The sequence below is a fragment of the Alexandromys fortis genome, unplaced genomic scaffold (genome assembly GCF_014885135.2).
Source record: "Alexandromys fortis isolate MF-2015 unplaced genomic scaffold, M_Fortis_MF-2015_v1.1 scaffold_7, whole genome shotgun sequence".
Lineage (NCBI taxonomy): Eukaryota > Metazoa > Chordata > Mammalia > Rodentia > Cricetidae > Alexandromys > Alexandromys fortis.
In genome coordinates, this window is record NW_026067920.1 from 11,026,866 (window position 1) to 11,050,064 (window position 23,199).

The 23,199-nt window shown below is 47.2% G+C and overlaps 1 protein-coding gene across 6 annotated transcripts in view; it reads right to left on the reverse strand.

The window, feature by feature from the left end:
- Tns3 (tensin 3) overlaps positions 1 to 23,199 on the reverse strand; it is a 238,813-nt gene that overhangs the window by 181,422 nt on the left and 34,192 nt on the right. For 4 of the 6 annotated variants that reach the window (XM_050140797.1, XM_050140796.1, XM_050140795.1 and 1 more), the window contains exon 2: positions 13,202 to 13,313. Coding sequence is in view for 2 of the 6 variants with exons in the window: in XM_050140798.1 (XP_049996755.1) it covers positions 13,202 to 13,313; positions 21,470 to 21,547 (190 nt within the window). In the remaining 4 variants the exon portion in view is untranslated. Of the gene's footprint in view, positions 1 to 13,201; positions 13,314 to 21,264; positions 21,287 to 21,469; positions 21,751 to 23,199 lie in introns of those variants that run through there. The other 2 variants (XM_050140798.1, XM_050140799.1) reach the window with 2 other exon arrangements.

Here is a 23,199-nt window from a genome sequence, read left to right on the forward strand (position 1 = left end):
TTTCAAAACCCAGACAGAAGCCCGCCCAGGCAGAGGACAGCAGGCAGAAAGTACTAAGGTAGGAGGGGCAGCACAGCCCGGGAGCAGCTGATGACTGGGTCAATCACATGACAGGCAGCCTCCGAGATGACCTTAATAATTCCAGCCCCGTGCACAACAAATCACCACTGTCTGCATGTTAGAGCAAGACGGCGGTGGGGATGCTGTGTGATTCCTGCCACTGTGGGTCCACTTCAGCAACCCTGCAGAGCTGCCAGTTTGGAAAGAAACTGAAGCCACCAGCCAGCATGCAGCACTTGGCCAGTCCGGCTGCCAACTCTGTGAGCGTGATGGCTCAGTGACAGCGGACGCAAACCTCAGCCAGGCCTTCAGTGAGGGACAGTCTCTGAGAAGAAGCCTACTGTGGACGGCTTGGTCCCCTAAGTCTTACATTCCCAAACCAAGACGCAGAAGAAAAGAGCAGATGCTTACAGTTGTAGCAAGGCATTGAGAGCATGTTCACAGCCCAGTGAAATCCAGCCACCACTGTCCCTCGTTCAGGGCTGTCACATGCTTGCTGTCTTACAACCAACCAAGAAAAAGAGCCAATGTCAGATCGCCCACAGGGAAATCTCAGCCACTGCAGCATCAGCTCAAGATCTGCAGTGGGGCCCACACTGACGGCTCCCCACTTATCCCTGCCCACCTCAGTCTGGTTCCAGTGTTGGTTCTGACTATCCTATGCTTGCCTCTAGGACCCACCCAGCTACCTTGGTGCCTCTGACCATAAGGCCTGTGGCGTCAGATCATCTTAACAGTCCATCGCTCAAGGCAGGCTGCGAGCACAAGGACAGGCAGTCTTTGGTGTGCAGCATCCGATTCTGCCCAGGGCAACACGAGTGGACCACACAAAGGCAACTCACTCTTCAGTGTCTACGGCATAGAATGCACAGGCATTCTTAAAAACTCATCCGATCCCAGCAAGAGACCACTCGTCTTTGTTTCTTTGAGGGGAGGTCAGAGTCTGGATGAAACCTGAGGACTCATTTATACATCAACTGTGAACCAATCACGACCTGCTGCAGGCACACTGGTAGAAGCCCACCGTCAGCAAGGACCTTGTACCTGTAAGCCTTTGGTCCCCCAAGTGGGGAAGGTGCCAGCAAATGGGACCCCCTAAAACACTAGAGCTCCCCACCAACAGGCACGCAGGCTCCCTAAGGCAAGGGTACCCTTAGTCAATCCCACCCATCTGCATAGAAGTCATCATGTTTTGATTTAAATACTGGCTTTTTTTTTTCAAATTACTACTATATTTGGTCTCTAACAATTTCAAGAATGTATTTATTACACTCCAATTACAATGCACTCCAATTACACTCTGAACTTTAGCAGAGAGTACAGTTAGCAGCTGCCTACTAAACAAATGGTTGTAAACTACTAACAATAAATAGATGGAGCTGCAGAGATGGCTCACGGTTAAGAATACTGGTGTTCTTCCAGAGGACCCAGGTTCAATTCCCGGCACCCACATGAGAGAGAACAGTTGTTTCTAACTCTGGTTCCAGGATTTCTGGTATCCTCTTCTGACCTCAATGGACATGAGACACACATACGGTACACAGATAAACATGCAGGCACAACACTAATACATATAAAATAAAAGTAACTAAATCTTTCATTTATCACCTAATTAAAATTTCTAAAAAGAAGGAAGAAAAGAAAGGGGAAAACTCTATAGCTGTGGTTGTTCTAGAGAATAGCGCCTCATTTTGTAGCTAAGGTTAGCCTCAAACTTATGGCAAAACTCCTGCCTCAGCCTCTCAAGCGCTGGGATTATTTATGTTTAAGCTACCAGATCTTGCCAAATGAAAATACACTCACAAATCCTTGACTTCTAGCCTTTCTAGGGGTATTCCCTCAGGATGCGATTCTGCCACCCAAGCCATTATTGGTGGATTAAAATCCAGGAGGTATAAGGTTATATCATATAAATGTGTACACTACAATTTCTCTAAGACTTCATCACAATCATCCATGGGCAAGAGTCCTGTCCATCCTAAAGACAATTGTAGGCTGAGTGCCAGTATCCAAAATTCTTCAGATTAAGAGGTTTCAGATTTGGGGACATTTTCGTAGACATTGTTGGCTTACAATTTTATTCCAAAAGCCCAAAGTTTGAAATTGCTCCAAAATCTGAGATACTTTGTGCATCTAAATTTTAGATTTTGGAACATTTTGGTTTGTAGAGTCTTAGATAAACCCATATACTTTTCTCATCCAGAGATAAAAAGTAAAGATAAATTTAAAAATTAAAAAAAAAAACTGTGCCATTACTCACTCATTTCTGCCCAACTTCTTCCCGAAACTGAAGGACCGAGTCCCTTCAGCTTCCTCATGTGAAAGATGGCCAGAAAGAGGGCGGGGCATGTATCACTGCCACCATCAGCTGCTCAGAGTCTCACAGATGCCACTTAACAGACTGGCTTCCTCCTCCCAGCCCATGACCTTTCCCCTCTACACCAGGCTCAGGGGGCTCAGGGGTTCCTTTCACTCTCCGCAAAGTCCCCACGGCACCTTGAACTCATAGTCCCCTGAGCGCTCCATGTGTAACGGCTGTGTCCCTTCTCATCCGTCCACTGATTCCACATAGAACCCTATTTCCTGGCTGGCTCGGACCCCTCTGCCACTCCCACACCCATGCAGTGTTTCTCAGAAAGACAGCATGCTCTGAGAGCTTTCACACGCTTGCTCTGAGACTCTCTGGAAGCCTCGTGCCCCTGTGCTGGCCAGTGTCCGCTGCCCTCTCAATGTCTCCCACTTCCTCCTCGCCTATGGAGCCATATTTAGTCTAGCTTCCCCTCACTCCATCCTTGTGTGAGTCAGAGAAAAGTCACCCTTAGACAGACAGACAGACAGATCCTGCCTGGTTGAAGTTAGCGGTTGTCAGAGAGGGTCTATAGACCTCTGGGTCCCTATGCCTTCCCAATGGGCTGATGAGACCAAAATATGTTCAGACATCTCTTCCTCCTTTCTCTTGTGTAACACAGTGGGGAAAGTGCTGAGGCCTCCGCAAGAATCTGGGAAACAAGACCAACTTGCACTAGCTACCACTCCATTCACTATCAGCAGCCACTCGCGTTAAAAAGCTGCCTTCAGGAATATCCTGATGAAGGCTGGAGAGATGGCTCACCGGCTAAGAGCACCGGTTGCTCTTCCAGGGGACTTGAGTTTCAATCCCCAGCACGGCAGGCAGCTCACAGCTTCTGTAACTGCAGTCCCATGGGATTTGATCCCCTCTTCTGGTGTGCAGACAGACATGCAGACAAAACAACTGTGTTTGTAAATAAATAAATATTTCTCACAAAAGTATATGCTGATGTAAAACCTCAGTAGACACCTCTTCACTATTCTGTGAGGTGGGGGGTGGTCGGGGGAGGGAGGGGAAGGGAGCCTGCCACAAGTGTCTCAGCATCCTGCAATGGGACAACTTGGAGCAGGACCATGTGCGAACACGACCATACAGCAACAGCACTGTTGCAGCTGTGAGCTGTCAGCTAACTAGTGACTTAACTCAGGAACACCATTTTTATTTGAAGGGATCTTGGCATGCAGAATATGAAGGGGCTGCTTGCCAGATTCTTGAAGTTAATCCAAGTGAGCCTGTCATACCAATGGCAAAACTTCAGATTTCAAGTGGAAATTCTCCTTGCGAAAGGCGTACATCCAAAACCAGGAGCTTGACAACGCAAGACCCTTCCGATAAAAGCACCAGCAACACTACCAACAAATACAGAGGTTGGTTTGTTTGGTGTGTGTGTGCATGATTTTTAAAAAAGATGCCTCAAGACCACGAAATCTAAGTCAATTGACCAGAACTACCAAATGACCATGGCACTGTGATACTTGCTATGTCAAAGATTCCCCCAAACACAAGACTATACACAAACAGCTGAAAAAAGGATTGATTCCATTTCGGACTCCACACTGAGAAACCAATCTCTATGAAACAATCCTCTGAGCACCAGAGCACCCTGGGAGGCTGACAGCAGGCCGCGTCTGGGTATCGACACAGGGCCACGTGCACTTGCAGCTCCTCCACAGTATGCATAAACCAAATACAGAAGGAAGCAGGGGAGTCCCACCTTCCCACTAAAGAAAAAAATAGAACAATGTCTCACTTCTCCTTCTTGCGAATGACAGTTTTGAGGAAGTCATTTTTCAGTAAAAGTATTTATATTACCATATAATAGGTATGTTACTGTTTCTTTTAAACAGTCTATTTTACGTGCCATCTGTTTCCATTTCTATCATGTTAAACGGAAGTAGATATGGATCATATCTACGTGGTCTTCTGAGTGACCCGAAGCAGGGTGACAGTGAAGGCATTTCGACTTACACGAGCAATGAGAACCCTAGGACAGACGATAATTCCACTCATCCTTCTTGACTGCGTCTTTGAGAACAGGGGAGAGATCCACTTCTGACTGAGGGAAAAGCAAATGAAGCCAACCCACCGGATTCTATAAAGTCCCTTACTATCTTACAAGACACACAAGAAGGGAAAAGTTCTTGGGTGGCTATCCACTCCGAGAATGGAGCTAGATTCTACACAGAGAAAGCTACTGAAGTCAGTCTGCACAGCGGGAGCTCAGGCACACTGACTGCTGTGCTCCCGGTCACCAGCCCCCGCACCTCCTGGCCCAGAAGAAACCCCACACCACACTAGCTGACTACGTCCTGCAGGTCTAGCAGCCATAACACCGCTTGCCTGACAAACCTTGTCCGGAAAGCTCCCAGAGCAATCACAGAGAAAGGCACATTCACATTCTCAATCTGCTTTACATGGTGGCCCAAGCTCATAATCCTAGCGCTCAGGAGATGAGGCAGGAGGATTACACGTTTGGGGCCACCTGGTTCTTACAAAGTGGGTTCCAGGCCAGCACATCTCTCAGGTGAGCCTGACTTAAATATATGGTGAGACCAGAAGCAAAGGCTCTTCTATGTCTCGTGCAGTAACTGGGTTCCACCGTCACTAAGCCGATAATGCAAACATCTGTCAGAAACTGTACCAAAGTGAAGAGCGACTGTCCCAGCTCCGCTCGACGAGGACCCAATCATCACCTGCTGCCACCACCTCTCTTTGGTTGTGGGAAAGAGACCTGTGATAGCAGTGACCTCTCCATTTTGAAAAGAAAAATTACCTAGGGAAAAAAAAAAAAAAAAAAAAAAAAAAAAAAAAAAAAAAAAAAAAAAAAAAAAAAAGAAAAAAAAAAAAAAAAAAAAAAAGAAAAATAGAGATAAGGGGAGGAGGGGAGGGAGGGAGGGAGGGAGGGAGGGAGGATGATAAACAGATAGATCTACAAGTAAAATATGAGTAGTTATTTAGAAAACATGCTGGTAAAGATTTGATCTGTGAGAGTACTTTCCACTGGGCGGTGGTGGCACTTATTTTCAATCTCGGTGCGTGGTGGCACTTATTTTCAATCTCGGTGCTCGGGAGACAGAGGCAAGCAGATCTCTGTTGAGTTCAAGGCCAACCTGGTCTACAGAATGAGTTCAAGGATAGCCAGAGCTACACAGAGAAACACTGTCTCAAAATTCCCCCCCCCAATAAAAGAAAAAAAAGTACTTTCCAGAAGCCAAGAAGATACAAAGAACTCTTTGTATAATGCAAAGCAAACATGAGGAGCTCATCCATCCCTAAGAAGCTGACACAGGAGAAACATCACAGGTTGCATCAAGGGGAGGCAGGGCAATAAAACAGGCAAACTGCTTAGTTTACAAAAAATCCAACAGCACTAACTGCATGAATTCCAGATGTGGTAACCGGGAAACAGGAGAGGTAGAAAGAAGCATTAGCCATTGTAGAATATCTTTGTGACAGGGAGCAGGGGCAGGCACTCTAAGAGGCAAGAACAAGAATAAAAAGGTGGGCAAGCCTGAAACCTTTACAACATTTGCATGCTATAAATACCACCAACAGAAGAAGGGAGCATGAGAATTTGCAATATGTAAGGTGGAAAAAGTAAGAAATGTTGATTTGTTCAAAGCCATTAGAAAGTGGCAAATGTTTTTGTCTGGTATACTACTTTAAAGAGGCAGCATTCCTAACATAATGAGAAATCAAGAAGGAAAAAAAGTCATCTAATTTTTACAGAAAGGATTTGAAAGGCGAGCCTGTTCAATACACATAAACACGGCAGACACTTCAGGTAACAACCGCTTAAATTGCATTTAATTGATTGCAAGGTAGAATGCTCAGAAGCTTCCATGGCCAGGCTTGGTGCCTTCAACACTCCAGGTGACACTCGAGGGCTTCCCTTCCTGTCCTGGCTCCTGGATTCAGTGCCTGCCTGCACACTCTGTTCCGTGGAAGAGTCCACACAGCACACCTCAACTCCCTAGTCACAGAAGGTATTGCAAAGTCAGGCGTCAGAATCCAGGCTACCACCACCATGGCTCGAATCATAGCCATCTGGCTCCAAAAGGCCTGACATTGCTATATGTCGTCTTGGAGGTGCTATTCTTCAAAGTGTCTCCAGGAGCCTTGGGAATCCAGGCTGCAGGCTGACAAGGTTGTCAAGAGTCTTTTATACAACACTCTACAGATATTTACCAAGTTACAAATGAGCCTGTGAGTGAATCGCTGTCTGCTTTTCATGTTCTCCAACACCCTCTGTGGGAATTCAGAAATGACTTCTTTAGCTGTCCCCCAGGGGTGGCCCGAACAGCTGCACCCAGAGAGCAGCACTGGCTGAGCACTAGGGTGGAAATCAGCAGCCCTGCAGCTCTAAACATGTCCAGACCACAGCTGCTGGGGAGCAGAAGCTTCAAATTCATCAGCCAGGCTATGCAAAAAAATTTCAAGCAAAATCTGCCTGCAAAATTGACCAGCAAGACTCAGAAGTCCCTGGCCTATAGAAACCTCAAAGCCTAACCACCCAAACTTTGAAGAACAGTGGGAATAAACTAAGGATTTCTTTACAGAAAGCAGGGATCATTTCAGTCAAAAATCTGAAACTGAGGCGAAATGAGAGAGAGAGAGAGAGAGAGAGAGAGAGAGGCTTTGTACCAGATAAGTAACATGAGAGAGGCAGAAGTTTCTTGGGTGCCCTTTCTCCCTCCTTCTTCTTCTGGAATATTCTATCATACCACCATGTCTTCAGTTGGAGCAAGTCTGATGGGGGAGGAGGCTGTTGAGCCAGGCCAGGTCATCACAGGGGCATTTTAAGGAAGAACATAGAGGAAACTATGGAAGAGGTCAGAATATGGTTGTCAGGGGAGTCACCTCTAACCTCTTGGGGAAAGTGTTTAGCGTTACCTACGTCATGAGGATTTGCAAGAAAAGAACAGCTGGAGGAGCCTTCACCTGCCAACATGATCTAGATTTTCCTGCGTGCCTGCTGAGTGACGTGAGGCATATGTGAGACTCAACAGCATTGCAGGTGCTCTCAGCCTGGGCAGTGGAGAGGGGGAAGAAGAGCCGATCAGAGTGGCATCTTCACAAGCCTGCTCCCAGAGCCTCCCCGCTCCCCAGAGTTAGCATCCTTTTCCTCATACCACGGCTACCTTAATACATTCCTGCACTTGATGCCTGCCCGCTGGACACTGGGCCCTTCAGGGTCTTTCTGATTAACTTACCCTATTCTGTGTGGCTTGTCATGAAACCAACAGACTGAATGATACTGATTTTGGTCCAGTTCATCTTCAAGGTGGAAGGGCCACATTTGGCAATGGTATCGTAATGGCAAAGTCCCAAGACAGAGAAGGACATGTGGTGAGACATAGGACGCATACATGTGTGCGTGTATGTATGAGGCGTGCAAGCATAACCACGCACCCTCTTACAGAAAGCACTAGTAATTAATCACTGAGGTCCATGGGAATAACTCTGTAAACCCTGATAACTTTCCACAGACTCTAATTCTCAATACCAGGGTCAGAGTGTTTCCACTCTCTTCACATCCACAATGGAGAGTAAGAAGGAAGAAACCGCCAGGCTGTGGTGGCACATGTGTTTAATCCCAGCACTAGGGAGAAAGAGGCAGGCGGATCTCTGTGAGTTCAAGACCAGTCTGCTCTACAGAGTGAAGCCCAGGATGGGCTTCAAAGCTACAGAGAAACCCTTCTCCAGAAACCAAAAGAGAGGACAAAGTATACTCAAACCACATCCATCACACAAGTGTAATCATACACAAGCATCAACTTGCTCACCCAATGTGGTACAAGTGAGTGCCACACCAAGAGCAGCACGCCTGCTTTGTGCCAGGAACACGCTCAGCACCAAGGTCCCCAACGCCAAGACAGCCTTTCAATATTTTGGACTTCCTGCTGGGACAGAAACCGAACAATGTTCTACAGCTACTCACTGACCATCCAGGCACCAGGAGAGAATCAGGACAGCAAGGTACCTTCTGAGGAACTGAAGCTTGTGCAGAAGCCCAAAGGACGATGGGAGCTGACAAGGAAGCAGTACAGCAACAGCCATGACTGAGCATTGTGAGAGGGTCATTCAGGTGTCTGAGCGAGAGGTGGATGCACACGGGAGGCCCAGCCTCAAAGACCACTCAGGGAAGGATGCAGTTATCCTAATGGAAGCTTTATGGTTTCCAAGGACCACTCCCCCAAAACAAGCCAGAGATGGGAGGTATCAAAGAGCAAGGGAGGCAGGTCTCCAAGGCAACCCAGCCCGGACAGTCAACAGACAATGCAGGGACACTGACTTAAGAGGGAGGACGCCAGCTCTGCAGTCTGGTGAGGTGAGCACTGACCTCTAAGAAGGCCACAACAAGCACAGAGCAGGGAGCCAGAGCTTGGAGGGAGGCTGGTCACAATATCTGGTCACAATATCACAGATCCGTGCCCCAGGCAGGAGATGCAGACCTGGCAATACAGGGATGCCGGATTCCTCTCCTTTCTCCTGAGACAAGCTGGGCCTCCACAGGCAGGCTTGCTGCTTTTATTGAGCCAACAGACTAAGGCCTTGGCCGCTGGCACCCTTTGGAAGTCCACTGCCTCTGGTATTGTGATGTCTCCCCTCCCACGCCTATACCATGCAGGACCTACTGCATCTCCCTAATGCGCCTCAGGTCTGCCTGTCTCTGAGCCACCACTCCGGGGACGACCCAGCTGACACCCCTGCCTGTGGGACTCGCAGGGTGCTTCATCCCTGAAGGCACTGTTGAAGGGTTCCGGGCTCACACACGCAACCCACGGCATCATAACACTTCGTCCCGGCACACCACACTGTCCTCAGAGGGCAGCACTTGAGAGACAGGATGAAATGCCCTCCTGCTAAATGGTGCCCGCAGCAACGAATTTAATAACAATCTTTTAAAAAAAAAAAACTTAAAGGTCATGAGAAAGACCAGATCTAAGATTCCTGAAATGTAATTCTAGGGTATTAAAGTAATAACTGCATAACAACAGAATTGCTGTACTTGGGTGTATAAATATGATGTCTCGGTCTATTGGGATGGCTATTTTTGTTGCTGTTTTCTTTTGTTTTCTGAAACTGGGTTTTTTGGTGTAACCGTCCTGACTGTCCTAGAACTCACTTTGTAGACCAGGCTGGCCTCGAGCTCACTGAGATCCACCTGCCTCTGCCTCCCAAAAGTCCTGGGATCAAAGGTGTGTGCCACCACCGTCTGGCCTAGATTGCTATTTTTATAAGAAACTACCACGATTTGAGTGGCTGAGCAATGCCAGCACATCTATTCCTCATCGTTCTGGTCCTAGGACAAAGCGGTGAGTGAGGAGGGGCCCACGGTGCGGACTGATGAGGGAGAAAGTACCCGAGGCAGCACAGCTGAAGGCCCCAGTGTTGGGGGGTGGGGGGCTGTGCTCACAGCGTCTCACAGCTTTTCAGAACTTGGAAGAAAGCTGCATAATGCTAGTGCTCTCTGGGCCACAAGGCCTTCACACTTAGGAATGAATGCCTGATTGCATCCCTGGGACCTGAAAAGCTGAAATGGTTATCTGGGAATGACACGCCTTACCAAATCTTTCTTAACAAGTGAATGACGGAGGAACTTGCTGAATACCTCCTCCGTTCCAAGGACCACTAGCCCCGCTTTTCTCTTTCAAGCACCTCCCAGGCAGGCTCTGCCCAAGATTACAGGCATGGTAGAACGCAATCCTACCAAACACCCGGAGCGAGAGTGATGCTCTCAGGTGAACCTTCTTTGTGTATAGACACACGCACACAGATATGTGCACACAAATACATGCAGTCAGAGGAATGGGCACAGCCACACCCATAAAAAAAATCATGTACATGTGCATTTCATATCTGCAACCATTCATATGTACAAACACCACTACATAGGTGGTCCCCATTCACATGTTAGCACCAAGCACATGCAGTCAGATACATACAACCACATACCATTCTGACATGCCCACTGAAATCCCTGACATTTCATGGACCACTTATTAAAAAGATCACCGATCGAGTCTGAAGAAGTTGCAGGTCCAGCCTGGAGTCCTTACTTTACAGAAGGAACCCCAACCAGGCTATGACAGGGCTAACACAACGAGCACTGTCCAGAAAAAGGAAGACAGTAGCTCCCATCCAACCAGCACACACCGACGGCAAGTCAGAGCCTCAACACTGCTTTCGGCTTCTCCTCGCTGCTCTTACTCACTGATTCTTTTTATCTAAAAGTAACAGAAACTAACTGATGTGCTAAGGGGAAGAAGGCTGTGTGGGCTAGTTCCTCAATAAACCCGGCACTCACTATATAAAGAAATAGGACTCTTCCTGGGGGCAATGAGCATGGCGCATGCCAGTCACTGCTGGAGGTGTTGGAAAGCAAAGTCCTTCATCTAAGGAGCCCTCCCACCAGTTCTCGGTGCATGAGCTGTTCTTACACATTAGAACAAGACCTATGTGGGTATTAGACAGATGGGACCACTGTAGGAGCACTTTCCATAAAAGGATCTTGGGAGACACAACTCTGACTGGCATACTCCAAAGCTGGAGGAAGGCTTTGCACCCATCCGTCCATCCCTCTGGTTCTATCCCTCTGTGGGTCCTAGCCCTAGATGGAGAAGCAAACCTTGTCTTTGCTGAGACTGCCGCTCAGAAGAAAGCCCAGGTCTGTATGGACTCAGCGGATCCACTATTACCCTGTCCCCAGACTGCATATAACTAGCTAATGCTGACTCAAGGGACCACCTCAACTCCACTTCACCTCTTATTTTCAGATTTGAGGGTCATGTTTAGAGGTCCAATTGCTTTTATTTATTTTTATTTATTAACATTATCACAGGGGATTTCGTGTGGGACACGGGCAGAGGGCAGAGGACAACTCTGAGGAGCCAGTTCATTCTTTCAAACTTTATGTGGGTTTCGGGAACTAATCTCAAATCCTCAGGCTTACACAGCAACTGTTTACTCCCTGAGCACTTTCCCCGCAAGGTCACCTCTGCTAACAAACCAAAAAGCTCTGTTCACCTCATGGGCACCAATGATCTGCCCTCAGCTCCCTTCCCTTTTCCTTTTAGCCATCAGTGAAGGGACGGAGAGACCCTGCCTGTCCCTGTGGCTGCGCCATGGCCACTGTCTTACAGATCAGTCTGTCACACGGAGGTCCCTCCCCAATCAAGGAGGCTCCACCCACCCACCACTGCCTAGCTGACCTCAGCATCCATGACATCTTCCCAGGGCCCTGTACTCTAGGGCATGCTGGCCTGAGGAAACTGCCTCAAAGCGAAAGGCAGAAGAGGCCCCCCCACTACAGGGGGTGAGAGGCCTGGGAAGCTGAGTAGGAGTGCAGTGGGAAGAAATACCTGGGATGGGGGTAAACAGAGACACAGACCACCCCCAGCAGGCCTGGGATGGAAAGAAACACTTGGGACTGAAGTATACAGGGGGACCCCCAGCAGGCGTAGGTTAGTAGGAGACAACTGGGACTCAGGTAAACAGGGAGACACCCCCTCCCCAACAGACCTAAGACGGGAGGAGACATCTGGGGCTCAGGTACGGGGGAGACACACTTAGCAGACCTAGGATGGGAGCCACAGAGGACAGCAGTTAGCATGTTCTTTAGCGCTGTGTGGCAGAGGGCATCCAACCTAACACTACCAACCAGGCAGATGCCCTTAACTCTACACAGATCCTAAGAGGGCCCCACTCTCAGCCCACTCCTGGCTCGCTGTGATACATCTTCTCTCTCCTCCAAAACTTCAGGAGGTCAAAAAGAGAGAAAAGAGCCAAGGCGGTCCTAACGCTACAGAGGCCTACCAGGGACACCCTGGAAATCGTCCACAAAGGAACTGCTGGGGGTGGCAGTGAACACTACAATCCCAGCACTTGGATTCCAAGCTAGGCAGACAAGAGGTCAGGCTAGCCTGCTGAAGGAAGAAGCAAAGCTAGGCAGAACTAACACTGACCATGAAGGAAACCCTAAACCTCCACAATGGAGTGGACACAGAAGAACAGTGCCCATCACTCCCCCAAAGGCCCAGTCCTTAAAGGCTGTGTGATGGAAGTCAGTTACACATTCACTTTGGAGACTTATCAGTCAGAAAAGAATTCAAAGTTGCACTAATTGTAAGGTTTAAGCATCAAAAAGGTGCCAACATACAATGGACCCTAACTCGGGCTGGAGAGACGGCTCCATGGTTAAAACCACTGGCTATTCTTCCAGAGGACCTGTGTTCAATTCCCAGCAGCTCACGACTGTCTGTAACTCCAGTTCTAGAGGATACAACACCCTCATCCAGACATACACTAAGGAAAAGAAGGAAGGAAGGAAGGAAGGAAGGAAGGAAGGAAGGAAGGAAGGAAGGAAGGAAGGAAGGAAGGAAGGAAGGAAACATAAAATAAATAAGTCATTAAAACAACAACAACAACAAAAACAACAAATGGACCCCAACACAAGAATAGGCACTTCACTTACACACTATAAGATTTGAAGTGCAAGCTATAAAAGACTTGACATGAAGTCACAAATTGCCCATGGCAGCCTACTTTCCCATGGTAATAGCTCAGCTCTTTCTAGAAATTCTCCTTAGGAGTATTTATCTGTGTAAACATGGGAAGGCCTGCCAGGTGGGGGGTGAAGAGAGGCAGAACAGGGAAATTCCATGACTTAACTCTTGGAAACTCCCAGGCGAAAGGCAGTCTTCATTTTACTCCCCCCCCCGACCCTCCCCCCTCCCCTACTTCCTCCCCCAAGATCTAATGGGTGAATGTTTCAGGGCATGGACTTACCTCGGCAAGCAATCCCTTGACCAGCAATGGTCTGTCTGCACACTCCACAGACTCTGGGCTTTTTAAAGTCCTTTTTCTTAAAACTGTGAGGACATGTAGTAAATTCTTCTGGCTGAAAGAGTAAAGGAAAAAACTGTCAGCACTTGAGCTCGTGACGTCTTCTTTTTTTTTTTTTTTTCTTCATTTCTTTCCTGGGAGATAATAAATCTAGTGAGCACTGAAAGGGGCTGAAAGAGGAGCTTTACCAAGCAAACTACAGTTCCAGAAAAGAGTCGGTGGATGACATTCTGGAATCCAGAGGGCAGCTCACCCTCTGTCAGGTGCACCTCCCCTGGGATGCTTCAGGAGTGAGACCTTAGGCAGCTACCTGGGTGATACTATGTTCCTTCCAGCCTCCAGCCTGACATCATCTACTGCAAGAACAAAGTAACCACACACCCCTCCCTGACCCTCAGGCTTTTTCTTCTAGGACAAATGATTAGCAAAGATCAAAATGAAGTTAAGAGGCACTGAACAGTTTTCCTTTCAAAGGTGTCCCAAAATAACCACTAAGGTTCAGAGATTCGCAGGCTAGCGGTGCTGGGATGTGCTCTTCTGTAGAAAAGACAAGCCTAGAATGAGCCGGACGCACAACGCATGCTCCATCCTTAACCACGATGACAAGTATTTGTATGAGGAGATTAACTTTCATCCGTCAAGTTCGTATTTACAGAGTCTGAGGCTCTTAAAAAAGTTCGTTGTGTTAAGAAACATGCCTATGCCTATTTACTGACGACAGGGCATGATCAGTAACTATTAACCATGCAGATACTGTCAGCGCGCGCGCGCACACACACACACACACACACACACACACACACACGGAGGTCACTGCACACCCACCAAAACAACTTATATTTACTGAGAAAATAAAATGTATCATGTCTCATGTCTCATGCTCTTAGTAACAACTGCTTTGGGGGGAAAAAGCTTGATAATTTCTTACAAACTTTAAAAGATGTGACAATCTAGTTTACACAGTATCTGGGGCTGCAGGAAGTGCTCTACTCTCTGTACAGTCCCCAGCACTCAGGCAGTGTAGTCAATATACTATTTTCCCTGACAATTAAAAGAATCGTCCCAAACAAGAAATTTTCAAAAATGTTGGTAATACGACAGAATAGTGTTTGGAAACACAGAGGCGCCTATTATCTGTGCAGGCACAGGGATGGAAACCATCTCGCTATCTACAAGATGCAAGGATATCAGAGTTCTAGGATGCCCGCCACCATTAAAGCACATCTGAGTCAACAGAAGTAAAAGAACCATAGAACGCACTGCACGGCGGTGTGAGCACAAACCCTGAAGGAACACTGTTGAAGGGAGTTTGCTTCATGCCCTGGATGGCAGCTACAGAGGGCACAGAGTTCAAGTCATTAAGCTTCAGAATTGTACATCGGACTAGCTAAAGACCTACAGGAAACGGGGAAAATGTTGACCTAAATGAAATAACAATCCCAGGAAGATGTGACAACCTGCTTTTGAAGGACCTCAGGTGATGTGGACCACCACGACAGCAGTTTTTATTTACTTAGCTCTGAATTCACAGGATCTTTCATTGCTGGCGCAAAAGTATTACTAGAGACTACATGTATTCACACACCTAAAATCATGCACAGAATAAACAGAACCACTGTTCTGAAATTACTGCAGCAGGAAATGAAGAGCTGTGATGAGGATGCTTTGGTCAGCGACGCCCCTCATGCGCCAAGGTGTGCTGAGCTTAAAATGAGGCTGAAGTCCTTCCACTTGGGGATTTCAGGGCAATCGTAATTTATGTAAAGACACTCTGTGATACCATCACAATGACAACCGCACCTGATGACACACATACTAACTACATCCTTGTTCAGGAACCCATGATTGCACTTCACATGGAAGAATAAGTTGGGGTGACCCTCCTGTCTCACTCACTCCTACCGCCCCTTCTGTCTGAAGAGACTCTCTAGGCTGCAGAGAAGATACAAGCTGAGTCCACTGAGATACCAAGTCAAGAGAGTTTCCTGGACAGGTTACCACCGAACAAAGAGCTGCAGAATTCTTAAGGCCTGCAGAAAAGCTCTTAAAAAGCACCAGTAATGAAGAGCATATCTATGGCCATCAAGGATAAAGAAAAGAACCCCTGAACCCTCCAACACACACCCTATGCCTCTCCCGCAGAACTAGAGAAACAGGGTCCTGTGCTCCCCAGAGCTGAGAACAGTGCTTGCCTGCTGTAGGTCAGGAACCTTAGCTTTGCCCTGTTTTACAGGAGATGCAGAAAGACCATGCCTTGTAAAGATTAGCTCTACTTTGAACACCTTCCTTGGCCTGCAGAAACAGTTTGAAAAACACTGCCCCAAGGCTGTTACTGCTGTCCTGTAACATGATTGTATTTCAGAGAAAAAGCACACCAGAAGACCACAAAGGCCATAAAATTTCCCAGAATCCAAAACAAGGTAAAATTCACCAAGTCAAAACTTATCAGACACTCAAGGAGACAAGAAAGTAAATAGAATTCATAACTAGAAAAAAAAATGATGGAAATTGACTGAGAAGTTAGAATTACGAAGCAAGGACATTGAGGGTGCTATTACAATTGTATTATAATTCTCTAAATGAGGAGATCTAAACACTGCACAGAGAGCCAAAGAAAACAATGGCAAAAGAACATGCAATTTTCAGAGGTAAAAAAAAAATTTAGGATATAATTATTGGCCAATGACTCAAAAGATAGTGAACTTAAAAAAGAAATTATTACAATGAAGCTGGTCCGTGGTGGCACACACCTTGAATCCCAGCACTGGGAAGGCAGAGGCAGGAGGATCTCTGTGAGTTAAAGGCCAGCCTGGTCTATAACAGCTAGTTCCAGCATAGACTTCAAAGCTACACAGAGCAATCCTGTCTCAAACTCCCCCCCCACACACACACACACAAAAATGATCACAATGAAAACCTCCCAAATAAAGCAACAAAATGAGATAATGTACATATAAACAAACAAACAAGTGTCCAGAGCCACGCAAGAGAAATAAACGTTTACTTGGCGCCCCTCATGGGGCAAAAGCCCAAAAAGGATACTGGAAGACATAATGACTAAAAAATGTGTGGAAATGCAAGGAAAACTGTAAAGACATAGAGCCAAGAAACAAAAGTAACTATGCCAAGGCACATGAAAACAAATTATTTAAACCCTGTAACAAGGAGAAAAACCTTAAAAATACTGGGGGCGGCGGGCACATAACATACGAGGACAAACAATTAGGATTAACAAGATTTCTCACTTCAAGATTGTTCAGCTATGTGGATTGTTCAGCCTTAGGACACAGACTGCTCTTCCAGGACCTCAGTTGAGTTATCAGCTTGCACAACAGGTGACTTACAGGTGTTACTCTAGTCCAAGATTTGATACTCCTGGCCTCCAAGGGCACCCATACTTATGATATATAGATACACTCCCATGCACACAATTTTTGAAATGAGCATAAATGTTTAGGAAAATAATAAATTTGAAAACATCTGGGTGAAGTTAGTGAAACAGTACAAAATACTGAAGAAAACCAGCCAATTTAAACTCTGCAGTCAAAGTATCTTCCAAAATTGAAAGACTTTTACAAACTTATTAAGATATTTACTCCAAAGCTAAAAGCTAAAAGAACATGCCAACAACTGGCAAATACCACAGACATATTTAAAATGGTCCTCAGATAAAAGGAAGACGAAAAAAGAGACTTTATAGCAGAATGAAGAGCACCCAAACAGCAAATCATGGGTAAACATGCATTTTTTTGTCCTATTAAAAACCACCAAAAGGTAACTAATCATCCAACACAAAGCAATGTGCTATAGTAGTTATGAAATGAAATCAGTCCAGTTTTCTCAACTGAAGAATGGATGATGAAGAAGAAATACACACAAAGGAATTTTATTCAGCTGCAAAAGAAAACAGATGAACCCGGAAAACGTTATAATGAGTTACATATATGAGGTCCAGAAAGACAGAGGCTGCATTTTCTCTCTCATATATGGATGCTAGCTTCCAATTTTAAATCTATATGTTTAACTTGGGACTGCCCAGTGAGGGGAAAAAAAGAAAATAAAGCAAGAAAACTAGAATTTTTCCCTGCATTGGCCTTTGACTGTCTAGACTGGGTTCCCTTTGGTACCTTCCCTCTTTAGCCTGTTTTGGGGGAACAGGCATGGGAAACCATGCATCTTTTCCTGAGGGGTCTTGGAGGCTGGGCTTCCATGGCTCCACCTCTTGCCCAGACACTTGAGCTGCCCTCTCAGGACACTGAGGGAGCAGGGGGCTTAAATCGGGGCTCTGGGAGAACATGTGTGATATGAAAATAAAGGTTCAGAACACCAAGGGTGGAAAGTGGAGAAGAAGGGAGGAGGAGAAGAGGAGGTAGAAAGAAGCTAGCCAAACTATGGAATGAAGAAAGAAAGAACCACATTGAAACCCACAATTCTGTCAAGTGAACTATTTTAAACATATATTTCTTAAAGAAAGTTTAAATGGAAGCAGCGTGCATGGATAGACAATGCTGCTCCCAGAAGGCACTGGTTCTTTAATGAAAATTTCACTGTCAGGCTTTTAATACCTCCCTATGAGGTGTTGGTCAGGGATACCTTAGAGCTACCCAAAATAATACAAACAACTGTCATGGTTTAGAAGAAAACACATCAAAGAAGCTGTGTTCACAAAGGGATACCCATGTTAAGACCTGGGAGAAGATGGCTGCCTACAAGTGAAGAAGAGGCCTCAAAACAAACCAACCATGCCCACACCATGAATGATGTCAGTGTCCTTCCTTAGTTGTTTCAGGAATGCATTTCTGTTAAGCCACCATGTCGGGGGCATTGTTATGCAACCCTCTCTCAGCAATCGACAGATCCAGTCAGAAAATAAACATGGCTACAAATGATTTGGATGATAGTATCAAACAGTTTGACCTAACAGAAACAGAATACTTGACTTAAGAGCAACTGAACGCACATTCTTTCAAGTGCATTGGCGTGTTCAGCCCTATTGTGGACACAGAACAAGTCTGAACAAATCAAAATGCATTCAAGTCCCACTGAAAAAGAAAAGTCTTCTTTGACCACAATGGAATCAAAGTTGGGAACACAAACAGCAAGCTCTGGAAAATTCCCAAACAGTTGTAAACAAAATAAATAACCCATGGGTTAGCCCACATACTATGTCCTGAAAAGTTGGCTTATCCCAGAAATACAAGAGTTCATACATTCAAAATACCAATCAATTAAATACCAGGAATCTGGAGGCTGAGGTAGGGAAACGGTAGAGGCCAGACCCTTTTTCAAAAAGTAAAATTATATAAAAAGCAATTAATAAGAAGGGAACCAGATGGTCTTCTAAATCAATGAGAAAAACCCACTGGCAAAATCTAGCATCCTTTTCTGATAAAATCTCAAACAGAGAGAAAAAAAGGGCTTCCTCGCTTGATCACATGTGGCTAGATAAATCCTACAGCAAACATCCTTAGTCAGAGGAGCCCAGGCTTCCTTTTAAGATCTGCAGTAGTACTTACTAATCAAGACTTCACATCGAGAGTCTAAAAGGTACAATGAGGCGAGAAAAGGAATTGAAAGGCACCCCATTTAGAAAGCTGTAAAATAGGCTTCTTCCTGGTAGCCTGACAGCCTAGATAGAAAAATCTGATGAATCTACAAACAAACAAAAACCTTTAGCAACGCTGGGGGCGGGGGATGTAAGACCAACACATCTTCTGTCCACATGTCACCAATGAGCTCTCCCGACTAAAATTCAGAAACCGTGGCCACATCCAAGAGCATAAGAGGCCATTTCTAGATTTAGACTCAACGGCTTCAAGTTTCTTGGCTGTGTGGATACTTCCCAGCCTACCTATCTCCCTGTTTTTGCTAGGATGTAGACAACACGGTCACAAAAAAGAGAAAGTGCCCTGAACCCAGCAGAAACTTCTGCAATTGCTCTGCCATCTACGTTTAAGCTTGGCCACTCCTTCTTATGTCTGTGTCAAAATAGATATTGCCTACGTGATAGCAGACACCCTGTATCCAGAGCCCTGAAAGGCACTGGTTCTTTAATGAAAATCTCACTGTCAGGCTTTTAATACCTCCCTATGAGGTGTTGGTCAGGGATACCTTAGAGCTACCCAAAATAATACAAACAACTGTCATGGTTGTTCACATAGCAAGTCACTTACATGTAGATATCACAATCCCCACAGACCCACAGATGGAAAATGACACGCAAGACCTAGAGCCCATAGGCAACCAATGAGGGATAAGGCTCACTCGAATGCCACACTCAGACAGGCAAGGGAGTTCACCCTTGGTTCACACCCAGGCTGGCACATACCTTTTCTGCCCAATCTCACAGCTCTTTGTTTATAATCTTCTCTCTTGTGCTAGACCCCTATATCCTAGGTGTGGGGTACCAAGCTCTTTTGCCTTTGTCCTCTGTGAGCCCTGCCCAGCTGGCAGATAGCAGACCACAGTCCCTCAATTAAGACTTGTGCACTAAATGAACTGACTGTAGTCTGTGGGCCAGGGAGAGATACTGTAACATTTCATTGGTCACAAACACCTTTATTCCAAGCGAGGAGAAAGAGGTAACTGTTTCCCTACCAGGCTCTTGCTCACTGGTCCACAGTTAGAAGCTGCAGAGTGGAAACAGCAGAGGCACTGTGGTGCCTGCTCAGCCATTTCAATTGCTGGCTCCCCAGGGAGTTTATTAAGATAGTGTAACAACATCTGCTCACGTGCACCCTACATAACATCTCTCTTGTGAAAGAAGCCTGGATGGAGTTAGACTGCCCTTGTCTTCACCTGATCCCGTGCTTTCATTTCTCCCGGAAAGGGGGAGGAGGGTCAGCAAGGCTAGGCAGTTGGCAAAGCCAGTTCAGGAACCTAAATTGCATTTAATTGTTAGAAGCCAAACTGTGGAAGCCTAACCAATAAGGCTGCTGATTCCACAAGGACACCAGGAGAGGGCCAGGGCAATTAGCCTTGATAGTGAGGTCTCTGGAGGGTTGGGAAGCCCTGCGTTTAGCGGAAAAGCAAAACCGCACAGGGAACCCACAGCCAGGTTCTCTCCACCAAAGGTCATCGTGGCTAAGTAGTTTCATAGTACAAGGATGTGTCTGCACAACCCAAGCTATATTTTCCCTTCAGGAAATATTCAGCCCACCACAGGAAGCAAATGTAGGTGAATTGGGGTAGCTAGCTAACATTCTAAGGCAACAGCACTGATCAAAAACACATTCCCAGCTCAACCAAACCAAAACCCTTCTCTATCTGCAGAGCTGTCCCCAGACATACCCACAGAAGGCAGACTCGCAGGGCAAGAGAGATCCCCCCCTTCCCACACACACATAAGCAACATTAGTCTCACTCTTCAGAGCAGTGGTTTTCAACTTGTGGGTCACAATAGTGTCCCTTGCATGAGGGCTGTATATCAGATATCCTGCTTATCAGATATTTACGATCCACAACAGTAGCAAAATTACAGTTATGAAGGAGCAACGAAAATAATCTTATGGTTGGGAGTCACCACAACATGAGGAACTGTTATTGAAGGGTCGCAGCATTAGCAAAGTCGAGAACCATTGCTTTAGAACAGCCATGTGTGACTGCTGAAGCAAAACTGACATACGGACCTCTCATTATACAGAATCTCCCAAAAGTTTTCTGGGAAAACAATCGAAGTTGATGCTGGATTTATAAGACATAGAAAAGGGGGGTGGGGCCTCTACCGTGCGCCTGTTTAATTTGAACGCCACAGAGGATGGTCCTATAATCTACAGGACGCTGCAGTGTCCGCGAAGACCCGGAAACTTGCACTAGACCTCTTCCAGGAGCGACCGGGTCTTCTGCAAGAAACCTCGGCAAGAAACACGGGCGCGAAAGAGCGAGTCTGCGCAATGGTTAGTGGCCCGCCTCCGCTGCAGAGAAAGAGTCGCAAAGAAGCCTTTTCCAGCGGTTTTGGACTCATATAGGCAAGGACTGTCCTGACTCCCACCTTACCCCGGCCTTACCCGGACAGCAGGCTGCATCCGGTTCTCCGTCCCTAGACACTGTCACACACTCGTGTTCACTCACAGCCCAGCACAGTCAGACGAATGCGCAGCAGCTGGGGTACGCGCGCGCTCACAGCCCACGAGTGCATAGGCTAGGGAGCCCACCCGGGACGCCCGCGTGCGTGCCCGAGGAAGCCCTATCAGCCCGCTGCGCCACACTCACCTGGTGCGGACGCCCACGCGCCCCGGTCTCCCGCGCCAACCTCGCGGGCGGGCCCGGGGCCAACGCGCGCCACCTCATGGCTACCTCTGCGATCCGCCCCCCCTTCCACGGGCAATCGCGGGGGGCACCGACGGCTCCGAGTCCTGAGTGGGCCAGGCCCGGATCGCGTGCGTCTCAGGCGGGCTCTGCAAAAGCTCCAGCCGTCAGAAGTCAGACGCCGGGAACAAAAGCCAGGCGCGAGTGGCGGGCCCCGCGCGGCCGCCCTCCATCTGACACGAATTAGCCCGCCCTCCCCCGCAGACCGCAGCCCAGAGCCGGGCACCGCTGCTCAGCCAGACGCGGGAGAAGTGGGCGAAGAAACGCCTTCCCCCGGGGGGTGGGGGGAGTGGGGGCGCCTCCCTGCCGCCATCTGACTGGAATTACCGACGCTTGGCTCGGGGTTCGGCATTACTAGGATTTCAAACCTCTAGGCGCGCTGGCCCAGGGGCTTAAAGAGAATCAAAACGCAGCAGGTTCCCAGGGCTTTTGGCATTTTAAAATCTTGACTGTTCTCCAGTCCACCCTGCGTCTGCGCTGGGAAGTATCGACCCGTAATCTACACGGCCCAGCTAGAGGGCATTTAGAGTAGGAAGAGGGAAAACACTAAGGCAGAGAGGGCTTATTGCCAATCTGCTTCTGAAGCTTTAAAATAAAGGGGGGGGGGGTGACCTTACTGGAAAAGGTTGGTGGCTGTGAGGGTTCGGGCAAAGCCCAAAGTAAGTGACTACCCACTTTACACACCTGGGGGTAGGTGTTCATTCCCCATTCTCAGTACCACCCGCTGCTAGACAATCCCGACAAATCTCTTCTCACCCTTTCCACTCATGGTCTGGTGTCTTAGAAAAAACTTAAAAACCAAAAGTGGTGGCAGGATGAAGGCACTGGGATGGAGGAGGGCAAGCCAGGAGCCCAGAATGAGTGAGGGTCCCTTTTAAAAGCCAAGAGGGTACACTCCTAACAAGGGCAGCCTCTCTCCTACCCCAGGCCTGCGGACCTGCGTGGGACTGTATCCTTAAAAGCTATCTCCACAGCAGCAGAGTGTAGCTTCAGACAAGGCTAGTCTAACTTCTCAGACTACAAAACGACTGCTTTGAAGATGGATGGGTTCAAGTTGAAGCAATTGCTCTGGTCTCTTCGGTGCAGCAGAGGAGACCCCTGCAATGGAGTCGCGGGAAACTCAGCATGTAGCTCTAAACCTGAGGCCCTAGTGGCCCTGGCGCCAGGCCCAACCTATGTGGCGTTCTAATAGCCCGCAGTGTCCCAGAGCCCAGGCTCTGTGGATCTCACACTCTGAGTCCATGCGCCCAAATGCCTTAGCTGGGAGGGCAGTCTGGGTGGGCTGCAAGGGCCTTTATGGTTACCACATGTGCAAATTCCAGCCATCAATTCAACCTCTCAGGTCCTGGCACTAAATATCCATCTTTCTGTTTCTACAGTGGGGCAGCAATGGCTGCTCTTCAAGTCTCAACTACAAAAATAATAGAAAACCAGAATTTGCCTAAGCTAACCATGCCATCTAGAACGCCAATTCTTCATGCAGTTATCACCAGGTAGATGTACATGTGTTCTCTTCTTAGCCCCCTCAAATGAGATCTTTACCCACTTCCTCTGTGGTCATCTTTCACTGTCTCGGTATCCCTTCGTCATTCCTGTTTCCCTGTAGCCATTAAGCCTTGGTTTTCATAAGCCTC